General features: G+C 35.6%; 1 protein-coding gene across 1 annotated transcript in view; it reads left to right on the top strand.

Moving 5' to 3' along the window:
- Positions 1 to 852: 852 nt before the first annotated feature.
- Positions 853 to 20,886, top strand: part of KCNH8 (potassium voltage-gated channel subfamily H member 8) — a 373,783-nt gene continuing 353,749 nt past the window's right edge. Inside the window, exon 1 of the mRNA XM_032143681.2 lies at positions 853 to 1,138. Coding sequence (XP_031999572.1) covers positions 1,063 to 1,138 — 76 coding nt within the window. The 5' untranslated portion in view covers positions 853 to 1,062. The remainder of the gene's footprint in view (positions 1,139 to 20,886) is intronic.

The raw sequence follows: 20,886 nt of genomic DNA on the forward strand, positions 1-20,886 counted from the left end.
TTTGAAGCTATTTTTGGAAGGCAGCCTTACTGTTTTTACTTACGTGGTATTTTGCAAATTAATAAAAATAGCAAACTTTTCTAGAAATGTTTTATTCACATTTTACCGGAGAATGGGAAACCATCCATTGTCCGTTCAAAAGGCTATTTTTTTAAAGTTTGGGATGGCTTGCGGAGGCCAATGGCAATTTGGGGAGAAGGGCTGAAGCACCCCTTTTTGGAGCTCGGGGCCAGTTTCCCGGACTAAAAGACCCTGGTGACTGGGGATGGGCCTCACAACTAACTCGGGCTGCCCTGCCCCTGTCGCGTGGGCTCGCAATGGCAGGTGCTCCGGAAGGGGGCCGCCTCCCCGTGGGGCTCCTGGCTGCCTCTGCTCCCTTGGACACCACTGGGGGGCCTCCCCCTCCTAAGTTCTAGGCTTTGGCCGGATACCTGCCCCGACCTGTCTCCTCCCTTTCTCCAATACCACACCCACGGGACTCCAGTCTCCCCGGGAGTGGGACGGAGAGGGAACAAAGGGGTCTTTGTTCACTGGCTCCCGGGGGGTGGGAGTTGCGCTCGCTCTCCTTTCCCGGCGCCCCTTGGAGACCGGGAGGCTCAGCGCCTCTCCCAGCTCTCAGCGCCGCCCTCCCAGACCCCAGAGACGTCGGTCTGGGCGCGGCGCCCCGGGCCACTGCGGGCACTTTCCGGGCGGGCGACGTAGGGGGCGAGGCACCGCGCGGCGGCGCCTGGCGGGCACTGTTGCCCGCGGAGGGACGGTGGGGGGGGTTTCAGCAGCTGGCGGGGGTGGAGGGGGCGGGAGAGGGAGCCTGCGCCGGGCTGAGCCTGGAGGTGCGGGGCGGGCTCGGAGAGCGCTCTCGGGGCTCCTCCCGCCACAGCCAGGGCGGCTGGAACTCTCTCCCTTTCTCCCTCCATCCTTCCACTTCCCCTGTTCGGCCCCGCCGTCAGGCCGGGTCCCCCTTCCCTGCCGTCATCAGGTTTCCCTTCTCCCTTCTTGGCACTTTCCTTTCGAACCATCCTTCCGGACAAACTTTGATGGAGAATTTCACACCACGCTGGAAAAATGCCGGTTATGAAAGGATTACTGGCGCCGCAAAACACCTTCCTGGACACCATCGCCACCCGTTTTGACGGAACACGTAAGTCTTACACTTGGACGAGTGGTATGGCATTTTCTGAGACTGATTTTTCTCGTACACATTACTTTTGCTCCCACCTTCCCTTTTGTACCAGCGGAGTGAATTTTCTTCTGTTCTTGCCAAGGTATCTTTTGTGCGGAGACATTTGTCCCCTCATGGTTTGGTGTAGTATTAACACTTTGTATTGGTGTAATAGTTGGCTCTCTTGAGTTCTTGCGTTTGTTAAGGACTGAAACGCAGCCTGAGGAAAGACCGACGCCCATATTCACTGTGGGACCTGCATTTTGTTTTATCTTTAGGGAATTGATTGTAATTTTCTGAGGTGAAAAGGGGAATATCGGTGTACCTAATCTTTCTAGAGTTTCAAGGCTCCCTAGATTAAATGGAGAGCTTGGAGTGTTCTTTCTTGGAGCTTCATTCCGTGATATCTTTCGGATAGGTATGATTTTCTGAGTTTAAGAAATGCAGGATTGCCAAGTGTAAGCTTTCTGTAGAATTTTAAGCGTTGTGAGTTTGTCAGAACCTTGATTCCTGCTTTTGAGCTAGAATAGCCTATCTTTTAATCCTGAAATGAGCCTAACAGTCAAGCAGAGGCTGTTCAGGAAGAAGGACATGAAGAAAGACTGATTTGATGATAAGAGAAAGTTTTTAGTTTTTTTGAGTAAGAATATTGTTGGACATTTAGCTCATTTAAGCTACAGTAGGAAAAAAATAGGATGTTGTGTGGTTGCTAGCAGACGGTTCGTTATCATCTGCAAGTTGTTCTCTTTCAGGACCACGGTCAGGTCCCCACTCCTTCTCAGGCTTCTCAAGCTCTCTACTTGATCCTGTGGATCTTCCTAGCTGGCTTTAACCCTGTAATTAGGAGTCTGTACTACCACCCCTAACAAATACTCTCAGTTGGTTTCACTACGAATATCTTCATCTTCTTTCTAGCTTATCCTGCTTCTGTGCACTGTCTTCCATTTTTCTGTTATTTGAGACTCAGAGAAACTCATTTATCCTAAAGCCCTTAGTGGTTCAAGTGTCATTGCTTTTACTCTGTATATTTCTTGGAGCTGATATGGGAGAGCAATGCTAATTTCATTTCCACTCCAGTAGTCTAAATACACAGTCTTATCTTTGGGTGGGAAGCAAGCCTTGGACTTATGCTTCAGGGATAGTTGGAAAAGTTTACATGAGAGAGAAATGAATCACTTACTTTAATTTTGTTCAGTTTTTATTTTTGACATCTAGCCTAATCATGGTAGTTGGTGTGGATATTTGGTCACTTCATAAGTGTTTTTATCTTTACATCTAGCCGTTCTTTTCCCTTTTATATTCTAAATGTGTTAGATGTTATGTATGAGGTGTAATGTTATTATGTATGTCTTTTTTAGATAATAATGATAAATATTATAGGAAAACTTCAAGTCCCTGCCATTGCCACTACCACACCACTGAAGCTCCACACAAAATCACCACTGCTGTGTTTTACCATGCGTGATGGCGGGTACTACTATTTTACTCTTCATTACCTGAGGTACTGATCAGTTTCATGTGGATGTTTTTTTTTTGAAGTTGAACATCCAAAACTAAAAGGCTGTAAACATTGATCCTGAATTTGTCTATTGAAAATGAGGTAATTGGCAAATGGTAATTGTTTATCTCATTGCCATTTAAAGTTGAATGAAGTGTAATGTGTAGTGAATCATCCCAGCACAGCCTTGGGAATTACTACAGTGATACATTCAGCTATCAATTGCTAATGAGAGGGGCTTTAAATCATCAGCGTGGAAATATCTTGGCCTCTGACCCTGACTATAGTAATATGCATGATAAGCAGGAGGGCATGTAGGGAGAGATGGATGTACTTGTGAATAGTTCTTTTTCTATGTTGGCTACACGTTAATGTTCATAAGATAGGTTAGATACTTTAAATCCTTATTTTTAAAGAAGACCATCTTGACATACCTGTATTTAGTATAGTAAGAAATCAAAAAGTCTTTTGGAGACCGTGCTTGGTCTGTGCTCCACAGCGTCTGGGGGATTCCTGGAGGGAACCAGTTTGCATGAAATCTGACAATCAGAGAAGCAAATTTGAAGGTGATAAGTAACACAAAGGTTGACTTTGGCAAGATTTTGTTTACAACATTTAGTGAATACCTGTCCTCCCAAGAAACCCCACTCAATGAAAGAGGGTTTTCTTTTCTCATTTTCTTTTCCTTTCTTTTTTTTTTCGTTTTGAATTGCAGGATGACTTGAATAATCTGAAACTTAAAATACCTCAAACAAAATTTTAGCCACAAATTTTGGTATATCTAGAATCATGGGTATACCATTTTTCCAGCTAGCTATTTACTTTATCTTCTTATGCCATTGTTTCTTGTTGATACAGTTTTATAATCACTATCTCTGAAACTATTTTCCTATGATAATCCTTACTTCTCTTGATTTTTATAGCTGTCATTTATTTTCTTTTGCAAGAGAAAACTATTTACAAATTTTAAATTTAAAAAATTGCCACCTGCTCAAAAACTTTGCTGGAAAGTGAATAATGTTAATTATACTCAATATGTAATATGCTGAGTTGGTATAATTTTTACCTTATTTGTGAAGTATATTTTACAGTAATGCTAGTTTCTTATTTTATTTTGGACAATTTTTATGAAAAAAAAATTAGAGAGCAAACAACAACCCTGGCAAACTGCCTTGCTAACGTACCCAACATGCAGTATTATTATTAGCCTTATTAATTTATTTTATTGGAAAATAATGAAACAATGTAAAACATCATCTGAAAATCCTCCCAGGAAAAATAAATATATGACAACATAAAACTCTATAACATAATCCTACTATTTATCAGTTGAGATATTATCACAGGGCAACATAACAGAAGTTAATAATACATTTTATAACTTAGTGACACTTTATTATTTTACATATTATAATATTTATTCTTTTTAATATTTAAAAAGTGAGCTCTGTCACGATTGAAAGACACTTGTGGATTATTAATTGAAGCTATTTTTTTCTGATATGCAATATAATTTGCAACCATTATTGAAAAATAAAAATATTATATAAAATTACCACTAAACGTATTTACTCTTGAAATATGTTCTATGGTTTGTGTTTAACTGAAGTGTAATAAGACTTAGAAAAACTAAGAACCTTAGAAATCTTAAATACGTATACCCCACTTAGGGGGAAAAAGGAAAAGTAATTCCAATGAATTTCTTTGAATTATTACACATAGCAAAAACCACTCACTTGTACCACTCTAAGACATACACATACACACATACACCACACACACACTCCTAACGTTATGGCCTGCAACTAGTTCACTTCTCCATAGTTTTTTTTTTTAAACATATTTACTGTAATTTAAGAAAATCTTTTCTGTTTAGACTTTTGCTTTAAGTAAATATTAATTTGGACAAAGGGAAAGTACAATAAGGGAACACATTGGCATATATTTGAAAAAATATATGCCAATGTGTTTATATTTGAAAAAATAGTGTTTTTAGTACAATTGTTTGTCACAGGATATCATTTGAGAAAAACAGCTTTTTAAAAAAGATACAAAGCTTTCAGAGGGAAGTATCCATTTTCAAACATAATGGTGGATTAGCTTACATTTTCTAGGCATATGAAAATTTGGCCAGACTACTTCTTCCCTTTTGGGTTACTAAGACAAAAATTTAAGTTTTAAAGGAAGTTTGTAGCCCAGTGGACTCCATCAAGAAGATTCCAATCAAAGTATTCGAAATAATGGTTGTTTAGAAACTCATTAATATTTGCATATATTTTATGCCCTTCTATATAGCCTGTTTGAAATGGTCCAAAGAAATTTGTTAAAATTGATGCCAGGCGCAGTGGCTCACGCCTGTAATCCCAGCACTTTGGGAGGCTGAGGCGGGCAGATCACTTGAGGCCAGCAGTTCGAGACCAGCCTGGCTGACATGGTGAAACCCTGTTTCTACTAAAAATACAAAAATTAGCCGGGTGCGGTGGCATGCACCTGTAATCCCAGCTACTTGGGAGGCTGAGGCAGGAGAATCCCTTGAGCTCAGGAGGCAGAGGCTGCAGTGAGCTGAGATCATGTCCCTGCACTCCAGCCTGGGTGACAGAGTGAGACTCTGTCTTAAAAAAAAAAAAAAAAAAAAAAAAGAAAAAGCAAAATAAAAAAGAAAAGAAATTTGTTAAAATTGAAATACTTCCTCTACAGAGGAAATTCTCAGTGGTTTTTTTCTTTTTAACTTTTTGCTTTCATCAAGGTACATAGATCTCTTAATGTTAGAAGCATAGGGAGAAGGATAATGTACCCATTATCATACTCTTGACTTTGTAGATGAATTCTGTGCCCTCTAAAGGACTTATCACAGGGGTTCTGATAACTTCACTGCAATGAAGAAAGTGTTAGAATGACAGGAATTGGATTTATGTCTTTACCAGAAATGATTTTCTTTTGATTAGTGATATATATAAATAATAAGAAAAGTTGTATTGCACAGTCTTAAAAGCTAACATCAGATAATTTTGACATTATTATATAGAGAAAATGGATATGCAATATGCTGAAAATTGAAATTATGTCCACGATATAGTCTTTCTAGGCTCTAACATTTTTCATTACTTTCAGTTCAAAGGCCATGGCATGAGACCTCTTCTGGCCAGTGAGACTGGCAAAGGACAAAAAGTCTTTACAGAAGCATATTGAGGATCCTGAGTTACTAGTTTCTGAGATATCCTAGACTCAACATACTTCTGGAAGAGGCACAGTCTCTCTAAAGAAATGTGTACTTTATTCATTCACTCAATCGTTTTTCTTTTTCTTTTTCTTTTCTTTTCTTTTTCTTTCTTTCTTTTTTTTTTTTTTTTTTGAGAGGAGTCTCACTCTGTCGCACAGGCTGGAGTGCAGTGGTGCGATCTTTGCTCACTGAAACCTCCGCCTCCCGGGTTCAAGCTACTCTCTGCCTCAGCCTCCCGAGTGGCTGGGATTACAGATGCCCACCACCACACCTGGCTAATTTTTTTGCGTTTTTAGTAGAGACGGGGTTTCACCATCTTGGCCAGGCTGGTCTTGAACTCCTGACCTCGTGATCCACCCACCTCACCCTCCCAAAGTGCTGGGATTACAGGCGTGAGCCACTGCCCCTGGCCCAATCATTTTTCTAATAATATTCAATGAATACCGACTATACACAAAGCCATTATGCTAGGATATTTGGAATAAATCAGGATTATCTTTTTCTCAAATGGGGCAATGTAACATGCACAAATTACTATAATATAGATTAGAAAAAGATAAGTGTAATTTGGAAGGTGCAGACAAAGGGCTATGCATATTTGGGTGAGGGAGGAATAGTTTCTGTGCAGGAATGATCTGAGAGGACTTCATATAACAAATAACTTTGGGTGGGAATGATTGTATCATATATGATAGGTGCAAAAACAATATTCTATTTAATTTGTCAGTTTGTACAGTACTCGTCATTGAGGCTGGAAAGAGCCTTTAGTGAGAATAAGAGGCATTTTAAAGGGTGTTAAGGGGTCAATGTAGAAGTAAGAGGGCAATGGAAAGTAGGTTAGACCAGCCATAAAAGATCTTTAAACCCACAGCTTTTAGTCATAATAAGCCATTGGAAGTGATAGATCCATATTTTGGTAAAAAACTATGGTGCCATCTATGTCTAGTTAAAAAACTCCCCAAATGCTCAACCTTCCCATGTTCCACAGTCTAAAGCACACTACAGCAGATGCCAACTTTAGACTTGGGATGTTTCTTTTCACTATCTCTTCTAATAATACTTTTTAAAATAAAGGTTCCATAGAATGCAGTGAAGTTGATGTATTCATTTTCTTAGGAATGTTTCTTTCTCCCAGGGAGTTAACTTTCTCTTAAGGAAATGATAGATTTATTTCTCACCACATAGCTGACTACTCTTCTCCTCCAGGGCGGTTTACCCCTGTGTTATTCTAGAGTTATGTCCTTGGTCAAGAAAAAGAATTGAGGGTTTGCTGGAATTCAGTGCCAGTGAACTTGATTGGAGAAATCCCAACAGTAAAAGGTAAAGAGTTGGAACTGCTGCAAAGATAGTATGCTTCACCCTGGCAGTGTATGTTTGCTGATCTCGTCTAAATGCTGTGTTTAAAATCCAAAATACAAACATCAAAGATGAGACTTCATCTTCACCTATGACCTAGTTCATATTTAGCAACTGGAGCAATTGAAGAGCTTTCTCAGTAATTTAAACAGGCAAATATAGTTATTGGATTATAAATTCCCTGGAAGATATATTTTGCTTTCCTTTATAGTTGTTAATACAACCATCTTTGTCACATAAACCCTTCAAATGCCACGTGTCCCCAAATGAACTAATAATCTTTTCTAGCCTTTGAAACCTATTTGTTTTCTTACATTTCCAGCCTCATTATTGGCATCACCACCCATCCAGTTCTTCAAGCTGCAAATCTGAGTTGGCCTTGACTGTCTACACATCTAATTAATTATCAAATTTTTAATATTTTCCTGCAGAAATGCCCTAATTTGGCGCCTCATTTCCCTCTTTATTGCTTCTGTTTTAATTTTGATCATCTTTTTCTTATCTCCACAATTGCAGCCTTTCTCTAACTAGACCCCTGTGACCATCAGTCCCTTCTACTCCCACTTGTTCAGTTTCCATTGTTCCCAGAGTGATTTCCATTAAAAACAATATTACCACTTAATCATGTAACGCTCCTGCTTAGAGCCATGCATTGGCTCCCTGCTGCCTTTTGGATAATGTCCAATGTCCTTAGCATCATCTGACCCCAAGATGATTCTGCAGAATCTTTTCCAACCAGTGTCTCCCAGGCTACACACATACTCATTCTAAATTCCCTGCTCTTTCATGGTTTTGGGACTCTGCTTTTCACTTGAAGAGCAAGATGCTTTTTGTTCGAGATCCATCCTAAAGATTACATTCTATCAAACTCCTTCTCTGAGGCTCCGAGTAAAGTTACATGACATTTCCTCTATACTTCCACATGGCCTTGCCCATTCCTCTAATCAGCTTTTATATGTGTTATAATTATATGCTTTCATATTTTAACACTCAACCATGAACTCCTTGAAGCCTTAACTATGTCATTACTCCCATTGCTTAGACTTATAGTTGAAATGGTCTTTGCTCAGTAAATATTTCTTTGAGTAAAAGAATTTCAACTTCTTTGAAGGCCAGGGCTGTATATTAATTATATTTATCTCCCTTTAGTGGTACCTGGTGTTCCTTTTATTCACTATTGCATGATTACCTTTAGTTTTGAGAGAGAATACTGGACTGCCTTCCAGCCTCTTATTTTCACATGGTTCAAGCACAAATTTCTTTTACAAACTCTAGTGATAATAGTGTCTATCATCTTGGGCATGTCTACATGCATGCTGTGTACTTTGCTCGTGCTTTTTCTGTTCCTACCACAACCCAATAACCCAGCAAGGTGGAAGGCAGCACCCACTTTTTGAGTCAAAGATGACAAAATTCAAGCCCAGAATTCTACTATATTGTATTAGCCTGTGATTTTTCTACTATATCATACTGCCTCTAAAATGTGCTTGTATAGCAAGTGTAAACAGACTAGGGTGGTTTGTGGTATTGTTTCTAGTTTCTAGCTCTTGCAAATAAGATATTTCTTTAAAGATTTTAGCCATTTCTAGTTTATATGCTGTTTGCTCCCCTTTGGATATATTATGCTTTAAATACTTGTCATTTAAGTGATGTTTTAAAATTGGTATTTAAGATTCATAACCGGAACTACTAAATACATTCACCGTGGAAAGCAGTTTTGCTCATCAAAGAAAATCTAGTGTCCATTTTTTTTAAAAAAGGAAATCCATTTTCTTTGAGATTTTTCTGCTTAGAATTTGCTGACTGTAGTACTCTCTAGTGGTTTCTTTTTGTTGTGAGGTTAATCTCTCTGTGAAGATATTCTAGTTCTCATAGCTATTATAGTGACATCATTTTGGATATTTACCTCGTTAGGGTCATATAGAGGAAATTCTTCCATGTATTTTGAGTCTGCTTTTATTGGGAGGAATATATTTTCCAGTGTCAGGTACTGTTGACATCTTTTAACAGAAATAGTTTACCTTTTCTCCACAGTGAACTTACAGGAAGAAGTAAGGGTAGTGAGCCCTCCAACTCTCAAGTCTATAAAGCCTTTAAAAAAAAAAAAAAAGGTTTTCTTTTGTTCTGTTAAGTATTTTGGACAGACATCTTTATTGTATTTGTCAGTCCAAATGAATCTCTTATTCCAGTTATTGAACTAGAGGGAACAGAGACCAGAGCACTTACCAGTCTTGCCATGTTTTATTTGACTTTCTGGAAAAAAGGATCCGCATAAGAAGTTCAGATTTTATTGAAATGTCAAATATCCAGTTTGACAAGAAGTAGATGGCTGTTACCTGTGGTGTTCTGGCTATTCCTTCAATGGAGAGAATAAAGTAGAAGGTAAAATTGGGCAAGGTTTTTACCTTAACATCTGGATAAATGTTTTGCTGTGATTCGATGAGTTATGGAAAAGAATGAGGGTATTGGGCCTGCGGCAATGAGAAGGAGCTTTTGTGTTGTATTAATTTGGTACAGTTTTGGTCAGGCTACATCTCAGTCATCTGAAAATGAGCCTGTCCTTCTCTCTCAACAAATGTGTAGTTTTAGGTTTTAGGATACATCATTAATAAAAACTTAGGCCTCTTGTTTCTCTGTACAGTACTCATATTATATATTGTATTATTGGTTCTAGCAAGTCAAAATTTATAAAATTATTTGGTAGATATTAATAATGGCTAACATTTGTATAGCATTTCAGCATTCTTTATGTCATCACTTGAATTGTTTTCAAGTTAATGGATGAAAAGTGGTTTCTTGTGATTGTTAATGTATATTTGTTTACTATAATTGAAGTTCAGAATTTTTTAATATGTTTAAGAGATATTTAAAGGCTTTCTTGAGCATTACTTGTTTATATTCATTGTCTCATTAATTGAATTGTTGTTTTTCCCTTTTTTGACATCTTTGAGCCATTTATATAGTTTTAAAAATGGAACACTTTATTAGTAATACGAATTGTATACATTTTCCCAGTTTTGGTTGGTCTTTTGATTTTTATATCGATGAATTAATAAATTTCCCTGTTATGATATCTAGATTTTGTGTCATAGAGAGGCATTCCCTATTTTGAAATTACTATTATTATTATTTCTAATTTTTCATTTTTGTGGGTACATAGTAGGTGTATAATTTTTAAAACATATCCCATATGTTCTACTATAGTTTTATTTTATGTATTCAATTTTTTTCTCCTCCATTAATAAGTTCTGTAATTTAATCTACTGAGTGTAATATAGGGATCAAAATTATTTTATTTTCAAATTCCTATCCTAAGAGTTTATAGACTTAAGAATTGGACAAATTTCCCAACAATGTTATTCAACAATTCATCTTCTTTATGTTAATTTGAAATGTCTAGTTTATCATATTTTATATTCCTCTATGTAATTCTATTTCTTGACTTTCTATCCTATTATATTAACTGATCTTTTTCTGTATATTTTAGTACTACAATTTTAATTATAGAATATTTGTGATATGTTCTTAAAATTCTCATTCCGTGATTTTGTTCTCAGAATTTTATTTGACTAATTGTACTTATTTAGAAGTCTATATGACTTTAAGTATCAGATTTTCTAATTGAAAAAAATCCTGATGGTATTTTTAATGGACTAATCTACAGGAAATATGATATTTTTGTGATGTTGAAAATTTATATTCAAAAACTTACTAGATATTTTTATTGTTTACACCTTTTGAGGGAGTTCTCAATAAAACATTTTGTACTTATCTTATGCCTAGTAATTTTATCTTTGCAATTGCTATGAAAAATAGAAAGTTTTCTTTCACTGTTTTGCTTTTTCTAATTCAATCATGTTTGTTTATTTGAAGGAAATTAACTTCTATATGTTATTAATTTTTTTGACCAGCCAGTTTACTGACTTTCTCGTATCCTTTGTAATAATTCTGGTGTTGGATTCTTGAAGTTTTCAGATAAGAAATAATACTGGCCTTAAATAATAAAAATTTTGCCTTTTGTTTCTAATTTTTGCAACTCTTACTTTTTCCCTTTTGTTTAATTGCTTTGGCATTTTAAGACCAATGTTAAAACGTGGTGACCATAAAGAAAACCCTTCTCCTTCTTAACTTTAAGGGGTATTATTTTATTGTTTTTCTAATGAGTGTTTTCTGGCTTGTCGTTTGAGAGGTAAATATTTTATTATATATTTGTGCTTTATTAGAAGACTTTGTAATGTATTCCTATTTCATTAAGCCTTTTTATCAATTGTCTTTTTATTACCTATCAAGGCTATTCTTTCTGTGTTATTGAATCAATTAATATAATGAATTCAACAGGTTTCATAATAGTGAACTATCTTTGCATCCCTTCAATAAAAGTTACTTGCTATGCTGCTGGATTTTCTCTCCACTAATAGGACTTTTACACTGAATATATATAAAGAGATATATATATGTAAAAATATATATACACACAAATATAATATGGTGTATATGTAGTATGGTGTATATATATACACATATATGATATGTTGTGCATATATTATCATATTGGAATTTACATTCTTTTCTTGGACGTGTATATTATTTGACTTTGGTAAGAAAACTACACACTCATATTTGTGCCGATTATAAGGTGGTCCCACCTGGTTTAGCATTTGTGCAGGTTTTTCGTATTGTAATAAGGCATTGTTATTCATTGTTGCATGAAAACAGGGCCAAGATTGGTTGGCAGATCTCCAGTTAGTTCTTATAGTTTTGGCTATGGCCTTGTCTAATAGTGTCTCAAACGTTTGTGTAGTGAATATAGTTTTTACTTCAATGTGTGTTTAAATCTGAAGGACGCCCAGCAATGTCACATATTTTTCAGACACAAAACCTTTGTATCGAAACACTTTTCAGATACGAAACATTTGTATCTATGTCTGTATCTATATCTATATATATAATCTCCTTTCCTATAACAACATGCACATTGTACACCAACTAGTAATGTCTCATAGTCTGTGAGAGCCTAAGGTTACCAGCCCACAAGTTAGTGGAGTCAGTTGGAAATATGGGAAATTATAGGGCATGTATACATGCAATATGTTTAGAGCTTATCAGTATCTTTGGTATTAAAAAAATCCTACAATAAACCTTTTTGGGATCAATGACCTCACAAAAATGAAAAATAAGTTTAATGAATTATTAAATTCTCATTTCTAAAAAAATTGATGATGCATCGATAACTGGGAGAAAATGCAGACATTTACATTTGTCATGGGTTCTCACATTGACTGCATTATAGTAACTCACCACATTAAAATCAGAATGCATAAATCTGCTGAATAAGCATCAGCATGTATTTTAAAAACTAGTAACCGATTTAAGAAGACTGTACTTAAAAATTATGATTCATTCTGCAGAAGGTATCTTGGACATATTTTGTGAAGCATGACTTTTCATTTAGATCAAAGGACTGCTCTTCCAAATGAATTTCATTTATTCATTTTTTTGGTAAGGGTTTGTAGTGATATAATTTACATATATTAAATCACTCCTTTTAAGTGCAGAGTTCATTGAATTTTGCAAAATATATGCAATCATGTAACCACCACCACAGTCAAGATTTAGAACAGCATCCTCAGCCCCAAAGGTCAGTACCCTCCTCCCACTTCCAGTACATAGCAGCTACTAATCTATTTTTATGCCTAAAATTTCCTTTGTTTAATATGTAATATTAATGAAATTATATACAGTACCTGGCCCCTTAACAAGCAGCTTTGCTTTCCATGATTTCAGTTATGTTCTGTGAGCTGAATCCCAAAAATATCAAATGGAAAATCCCATAAATAAACAATCCATAAGATTTAAATTGCACATCCTTCTGAGTAGTGTGATGATACCTCACGCTATCCCACTCCATCCCACCCAGGATATGAACTATCTCTTTATTCAGAGTATCCATGCTGTACATGCTACCTCTCCTTTAGTCACATAGTAGGCATCTTGGTTATCTCATCAACTGTTGCAGTTTCACGGTGCTTGTATTCAAGTAAACCTTATTTTACTTAATAATGGCCCTAAAGCGCAAGAGTGGTGATGCTGGTGATTCGGCATCACCAAAAGAAGTCAGAAAGTGCTTCCTTTAAGTAAAAAAGTGAAAGTGCTTCCTTTAAGTAAAAAAGTGAGAAGAGGAAAAAAATATGCTGAGGTTGCTAAGATCCACAGTATGAATAAACCTATCTGTGAAATTGTGAAGGAAAGAAAATTGTGCTAGTCTTGCTGTCACACTTCAAACTGCAAAAGTTACAGCCACAATGCATGATAAGTGATTAGTTAAGATGAAAAAGGCATTACGTTTGTGGGTAGAATACATGAACAGAAACATGTTCCAATTGAGGGCAACTGGGTTTGGTACTATCGTCGGTTTTAGGCATCCACCAGGTGGTCTTGGAACGTATCCCTCTCAGGTAAGGGGGAATTACTGTATGTAGCATTCTTTTGTCTGCCTTCTTTCACTTAGATAAATGATTTTGCAATTTAATCCTTTTTTTGAGGGAAGCAGTAGTTTGTTCTGTTTTATTGTTGAAAATTTTGTTCATTTTGATTCTAAGTTTTCTTCTGTGTGTAGAAAAGAATGAAGCACCAGTGATTAATATGTTGTTATTATTAATAGCACTTGGCAAGTATTCATGTCATCAGGGTTTCCAATGGAAAACCAGTTAACTTTAATAATGGTTGAACTTTTGTATCTAATTGAAGTAAAACTTTTCAAAGTTTGTTCTGTAGGTGAGTTATATTTCTCTGTAAATGTTGTTGTAAATTCCGTTTAAAAGGTCATTAAAGATAAAGGTATTAATTTTATGGCGACAAAGCAAATGTAAATTTTGGTAGAGCACAGTATCATGGCAAAGACTGCTTTCTAAATTAATAAAATGCATGAAGCATAAATGTTCTTGGACTTGATGTAGTGTATGCATAATTCACTTCTGTGTTATCACTATAGAAGTTGGATTGGTCAAACTTACCATATATTTTATAGGTACAGTAATTACACTAAGTGATTAGATACATTAAATACAGAAAAACTATTTGGCATGACACTACATGATTTCTTTTTTTTAATGCCTGTTGTCAGTCAGAGTTTTGAAATATCTGAGCCTTTGAATTATTACTTGTAAACAATCTAAGTGTTCAACAAAGTTATTAGTCTTTTCTAAATGAGCCGTTTATGTTTTCTTTTCATTTTGTTTGAAATCACTTGAAAATATTTAACCAAGGTTTGTAATTAAACAAAACACTAAAAACTTCAGCTTTTAAACATTTTAACAAATAGCAACTTTTTAAAAACAAAACTTGCAGATAGAAGCACATTGAAATGTACCACTGAAGGCCAGGCGTGGTGGTCCACACCTGCAATCCCAGCACTTTGAGATACCGAGGCAGGTGGATCACTTGTGGCCAGGAGTTCGAGACCAGCCTGGTCAACATGGTGAAAACCCGTCTCTACTAAAAATACAAAAAAATAAAGAAAATAAAAAAATAAAAAATTAGCTGGGCATGGTGGTGCATGTCTGTGGCTGAGGCATGGGAATCATTTGAACCTGGGAGGTGGAGGTTGCAGTGAGCCAAGATCACGCCACTGCACTCCAGCCTGGGCGACAGAGTGAGACTCCTTCTCAAAGAAAAAGAAAAAGAAAAAAAGAAATATATTACTAGATAAGGAAGGGAAAAATATTAAACAATGAGAGCTCAAACTATTTACTAGACTTAATGTTAAAATTATTTAATTTTTCTTTGAGATAGTTTAACTTAGAAAATATTTTGGTGGAATTTGTTTTTAATTAGATAAATGTATGTTCCGTACTGATTTTGCAATCCCTAAATCTGGAACATTACAAAGAATCATGCAGACACCTATTATGATAAATTTTTATATTACAAAAATGTTTTTGAAGGTAGTTACCCTGAATGAGGCAAAATAAGAGGTAATATTTTGACTGAAATGTTTGCACTTTCTAATATAAAAAATATATAATTCAGAATATTCGTAGCATATCAAAATTTGGGGGAAAAGTAGAATTTAAAATATCCTCTATTTAGCAAAATTTGCTGTATGCCTACAGGTTATTTTAGCAACCATAGATAATATTTTTTCAATTAAAATTTTTATGGTCTGTTGCGAATAGTTTATTGAAGATGTCAACAATTTCAAATTTATTAACTATGAAATGCACCTTTAAGGAAAATTACAGGCAATTTTATGAAAAAAATAAAAATAATGATACTACATAGAGGAAAAGCAAAAACATAGTCTTCAAAATAACACCAACAACTTGGCATAAGAGACAGATATGACTAAATACATGATTTAAATATGAAAAAATATAATAAAATATTATTGTGTTTAGTGTACTATTTTATTTTCTGGTAATGTGTATATATAAAAATATATATATAACAGAAATAATTTTACTTTTTAAAATATTTTTGCAAAAGTAAATTTTATAGGTTTATCAATATAATAAAACTAGTCAAAACTAAAAACACTTAAAGAATTATATTATTTTATTCTTTAATACTTACCTTCACTCTCAAAGCAGTCCCTAATTTATACCTGATTTTATACTCACTTTATAAAATCATTTTCAAAGCCATTTGAACTAGGCAGGGGTTTTGGGTGTGCCTCAGATTGCCAAGGACAAATTTCCAAAAAGTAGACTTTTAAAACAATTTAATTTTTATATTATCTTCTGAGGTAGATTGATCAAATTGACAAAAAATTACTCCTTAATTTTAATTGTTAATACACAGTTGACTCTTGAACAACAGAGGTTTGAATTGCACGAGTCCACTTATACAAGGATTTTCTTCCACCTCTGCCTCCTCCCATGAGACAACAAGGCCGACCTCTCCTCTTCCTCTTCTTCCTCAGTCTACTCAATGTGATGATAAGGATGAAGACCTTTATGACTATCCACTTCCACTTAATGAATAGTAAATCTATTTTCTCTTCTTTATAACTTTCTTATTAACATTTTCTTTTCTCTAGCTTAATTTATTGTAAGAATACAGTGTATAGTACATATAACATACAAAATACATGTTAATTGACTGTGTTATCAATAAGGCTTCCAGTCAACAGCAGGCTATTAGTAGTTAAATTTTGGGAGAGTCAAGTTATATGCAGATTTTCTACTGGAGGGAGGTGCCACTAGTTCAAGGGTCAACAGTAAATATTAAATATTCAACAGTTGATATAACACTGATATATCTTTAATTTTCATATGCTAGAAACATTGACATGCAGATGACGTGTGTCTTTTGACCTGTCATTGCTCTTAGACGTGTTTATTGTGCTCACTTGAGAGACAAGGAGCCAGAGAACCCTAAGGAGGCTAAGTATTTTTGTCTCAAAGCTAGAACAGGAGAAGGCTTGGCTGTTATTCTCTTCTTAATTGCAAAACCCATGCTCTTCCTTCAACTTTACTGTGATTTTGGTTTGAAAAGAGGAAAAGGGAAGAGAATTAACATTTAATAAGCAAATTTGGACCTAATGCTGTACTTGATATTTTCACCTTCATTAGCTAATTTAATCTCAGCAGCAATGCAAGTTAGATGTTTCTGTTCTGACTTTATGAATTGGGAAACTGAAGCCCAGAAAGGTTTAATAAATTGTCAAAAGTCACACATTTTGTAAGTAGTGAAGCTGGAATCTATGCACATGGTTTTGACAATGGCAGGCCCTGTTTAATAAAAGGCAAAAATTGGATCTAAAGTGTACAGCATTAAATTTATGATTAAGAACTTGATGATCATATGTGACTTCACTGTGAGATACTTACAAGCTATTTTTATGCTTTTTAAGAAGACATTATCTGGGAAGCTCAACCCATAAAGTTGCCAACTGGCAATGTTTTATCAACAGTATTTAGTAGGTTACTCAGGAATTTACCTCTCTTGTTAGAATAAAGTACCCACAAGGCTGTTTTTACCTAAGGAGTAATAACCCACTGGTGTTGGAGGATTGAGAGCTCTGCTGTAAGTCCAAAGCTTGTTAATATTATAATATATTCAGAGTTATCTGTAAAGCAATGTCACACTAACTTGAATTTTAAAATGCTTCTGGCTCATCAGTGGTTCTTTAGGGGTGGGGGTCAGGGTCAAGAGGGGTAGAATTTCAAAGAGACGAGGAAACTTTTGGGGGTGATGGATATGGTCACTGTCTTGATTGTGGTGGTTTTGGGCTCATACATCTGTTAAAGTTATCAAATTGTACACTGTGCAGTTTATTGTACATGAATTGTACTTCAAAAATGCTGTTAAAAATGATTTCTGGGGTGGAAGAGAGAAGGGTAGAGTTAAAACTACAGCACTGATCTATGTCTCTGTTGTGGTACCAGTACCATGCTGTTTTGGTTACTGTAGCCTTGTAGTATAGTTTGAAGTCAGGTAGGGTGATGCCTCCAGCTTTGTTCTTTTGGCTTAGGATTGACTTGGCGATGCGGGCTCTTTTTTGGTTCCATATGAACTTTGAAGTAGTTTTTTCCAATTCTGTGAAGAAAGTCATTGGTAGCTTGATGGGGATGGCATTGAATCTATAAATTACCTTGGGCAGTATGGCCATTTTCACGATATTGATTCTTCCTACCCATGAGCATGGAATGTTCTTCCATTTGTTTGTATCCTCTTTTATTTCATTGAGCAGTGGTTTGCAGTTCTCCTTGAAGAGGTCCTTTACATCCCTTGTAAGTTGGATAAACTGCAGTGAGATACCATCTCACACCAGTTAGAATGGCCATCATTAAAAAATCAGGGAACAACAGGTGCTGGAGAGGATGTGGAGAAATAGGAACACTTTTACAATGTTGGTGGGACTGTAAACTAGTTCAACCATTGTGGAAGTCAGTGTGGCGATTCCTCAGGGATCTAGAACTAGAAATACCATTTGACCCAGCCATCCCATTACTGGGTATATACCCAAAGGACTATAAATCATGCTGCTATAAAGACACATGCACACGTATGTTTATTGTGGCACTATTCACAATAGCAAAGAGTTGGAACCAACCCAAATGTCCAACAACGATAGACTGGATTAAGAAAATGTGGCACATATACACCATGGAATACTATGCAGCCATAAAAAAGGATGAGTTCATATCCTTTGTAGGGACATGGATGAAACTGGAAAATATCATTTTCAGTAAACTATCGCAAGGACAAAAAATTCATAGGTGGGATTTAAAAAGAGAATCATGGACACAGGAAGGAAAATCACACCCGGAGTATTGGGGTTGGGGAGGGGGAGGACACATAAATAAATAAAATAAAAAATAAAAAACAAAACAAAACAAAAAAAACTACAGCACTATTAGGTTGGTGCAAGAGTAATGGCAAAAATAGCAATAACTTTCACACAAACCTAATAGAATGACACGTCCTCTGCATTCAATTTTCTCAACTCTGATGAGCAGCCTTTTCTGGAGTATTACTGTTTGTGCAGAAACAAACTATTGAATGTAAACTATTACTTGAGAAACAAGTAATGTTAACAATGAACATAGTCAAATTAATAATACAAACTTATTACTTTAACAGTAAAATTAGATTAAAGTTAGTGTTGATTTTTTTTTGGTCAATACTACAGACTTGTTTTCTATATTGGTTATCTACTCACTTGTTTGTGAGTTGGCTGGGGAGTAATCGAATCCAAGTTGGGCTTAGCTGGGTTGCTCTGGGATCTTGGCTGAACTCAGTCATGTGTATGTAGATTGTCTACAGGCTCTTCTCCTGTGTGGGTTTGGCTGGAGAAGCTTAACTAGGGCATTTCTCCTCCAGATGTCTCTCCTGAAATGCTGAGCATGATCCTGTCGGCAGAAGTAGAACAAAGGCAGCCCAATAACACAAATGATTTTCAAGACTTTGCTTATGTCATGTTCGTTAATATCCCATTGGCTAAAGTAAGTCACATGGACAAGCATGGGCTTGGGAATGATGCCCTCCCACAGTGAGTGGGTGCTGAAAGTTATGTTTCAAAGGCTAATTGGAGTCAATAATAAAATCCATCATATTTGCCTTATTATTGTTATCTTTGGGGAAAAAATAACACGTTTCAAAAATTAAAAGTTATTTTAAAAAAGGTTAGACATCTTTTTTTGTAAAATGAGAGTTTTGTATCTTAAAATGGCTTTTTTATTTCCTCGCATACACATGCAGTTAATGTTTAAAATGAATGTCATAGAATACAAAATTTATGATGCTACTTGTGAGATACATAAAAATGTTATCAAAAAGGAGAGAGTTCTGATATTTCAATATGATTAAAAACTGCACATGCAAAAAATATACACTTTTGTATAATGCTTCACACAGCCTGCTTTTACAAGAATATAAGCTAGAAGGATGGCAGTCAACTCAATCCTGTTGATCAGTGTATACCTTGTCCCCAGCGTTGTTTGTAGTACATAGTCCAAAGTTCAAATATGTGTTGGATGATTGAATTTGTAAAATACGAAAAAAACTTGCCTGCCTCATTGGAAGCTTTCATAAGGTGAAGAACTTTTCTAGTTACAGGAGCCAAATTTGATTAAATTGTTGGAATGCTATCCAAAAAATGGACAGTAGGCTTGGGGACAGCAATAAGAAAATCAGTAAGTTCTTTGAAAGTCAAATCAAGGATGGTGACTGTATGTAATCTTAAACTCTATGCTGCACTATAAAGCAGCAGGGATATCTAGTACGCTTAAAGCAAGTTTTACAGATTTATCCACTGAATAATAAATTTTTAAATGTTCTGTGACAAAGTCATCAATGTGAGCTATTTGACCCAAGGTGACAAGGCCACTAATGGTTAGTATACAAGTATTGCAGCTCTGTTTAAAGTATCTCAGTTGTGGTGCTGGAATGTCTGCTGTTAATAACTAGCCAAGGTTATATCCAGCCTCCTACATTATTAGATATTGTGGTATGTTTGCATAATATTTCCAAATGTTCTCTGTCACAAGTGTCTCCTTTATTTGTTCTTCATAGCAAAATGAGAGAGACATGGAAGACATTTTATCTCCATTCTACAGATCAGGAAATTCAACATTATTTGGTTTATAGTCATTAGCAGGTAAACGACACAGACAACACTGGGGCCAGTTGTCCTAATTGTCAGACCTGTGTTTTAAGTTGTATCATATTGTTACCAAAAAGGGTTGATGAGGAAATTGAAAAGATTTAAATAATTGAATCTCATAGGCATTGAAGCAATGTTGGGTTTGCTAATGTTGATGTGTCATAGTTTATTCAAAACATTTCTTCTTATAAATCCAAACATTTGTAAGATTTCCCCCATTTAAATGTGAATCATTTTATAAAAAAGATTCCTCTTTCAATTTATAAACTGAAAATTTATCAGTAGGGAGGATTATCTATTGAATCATATTTTTTTGTAAATCTGAGACCAAGGAATGTGATTCTACTTTCCCTCTCAAAATAAGGTATTCCTGCATTGCTTTTTAGGACTTTTTACAAGTCAATATCCTCTTATTAATGAAAATACTTAAGGCACGAGAATCATAAAAGTGAGTGGCAATCCAGTTACTGTACACAGATTCTGGTATTTTTCTATTCTATTTTTTATAGATAACTATAGACTCACAAGCAGTTATAAGAAATAAC

Source organism: Hylobates moloch, unplaced genomic scaffold (assembly GCF_009828535.3).
Source record: "Hylobates moloch isolate HMO894 unplaced genomic scaffold, HMol_V3 SCAFFOLD_22, whole genome shotgun sequence".
In the NCBI taxonomy this organism is placed as follows: domain Eukaryota; kingdom Metazoa; phylum Chordata; class Mammalia; order Primates; family Hylobatidae; genus Hylobates; species Hylobates moloch.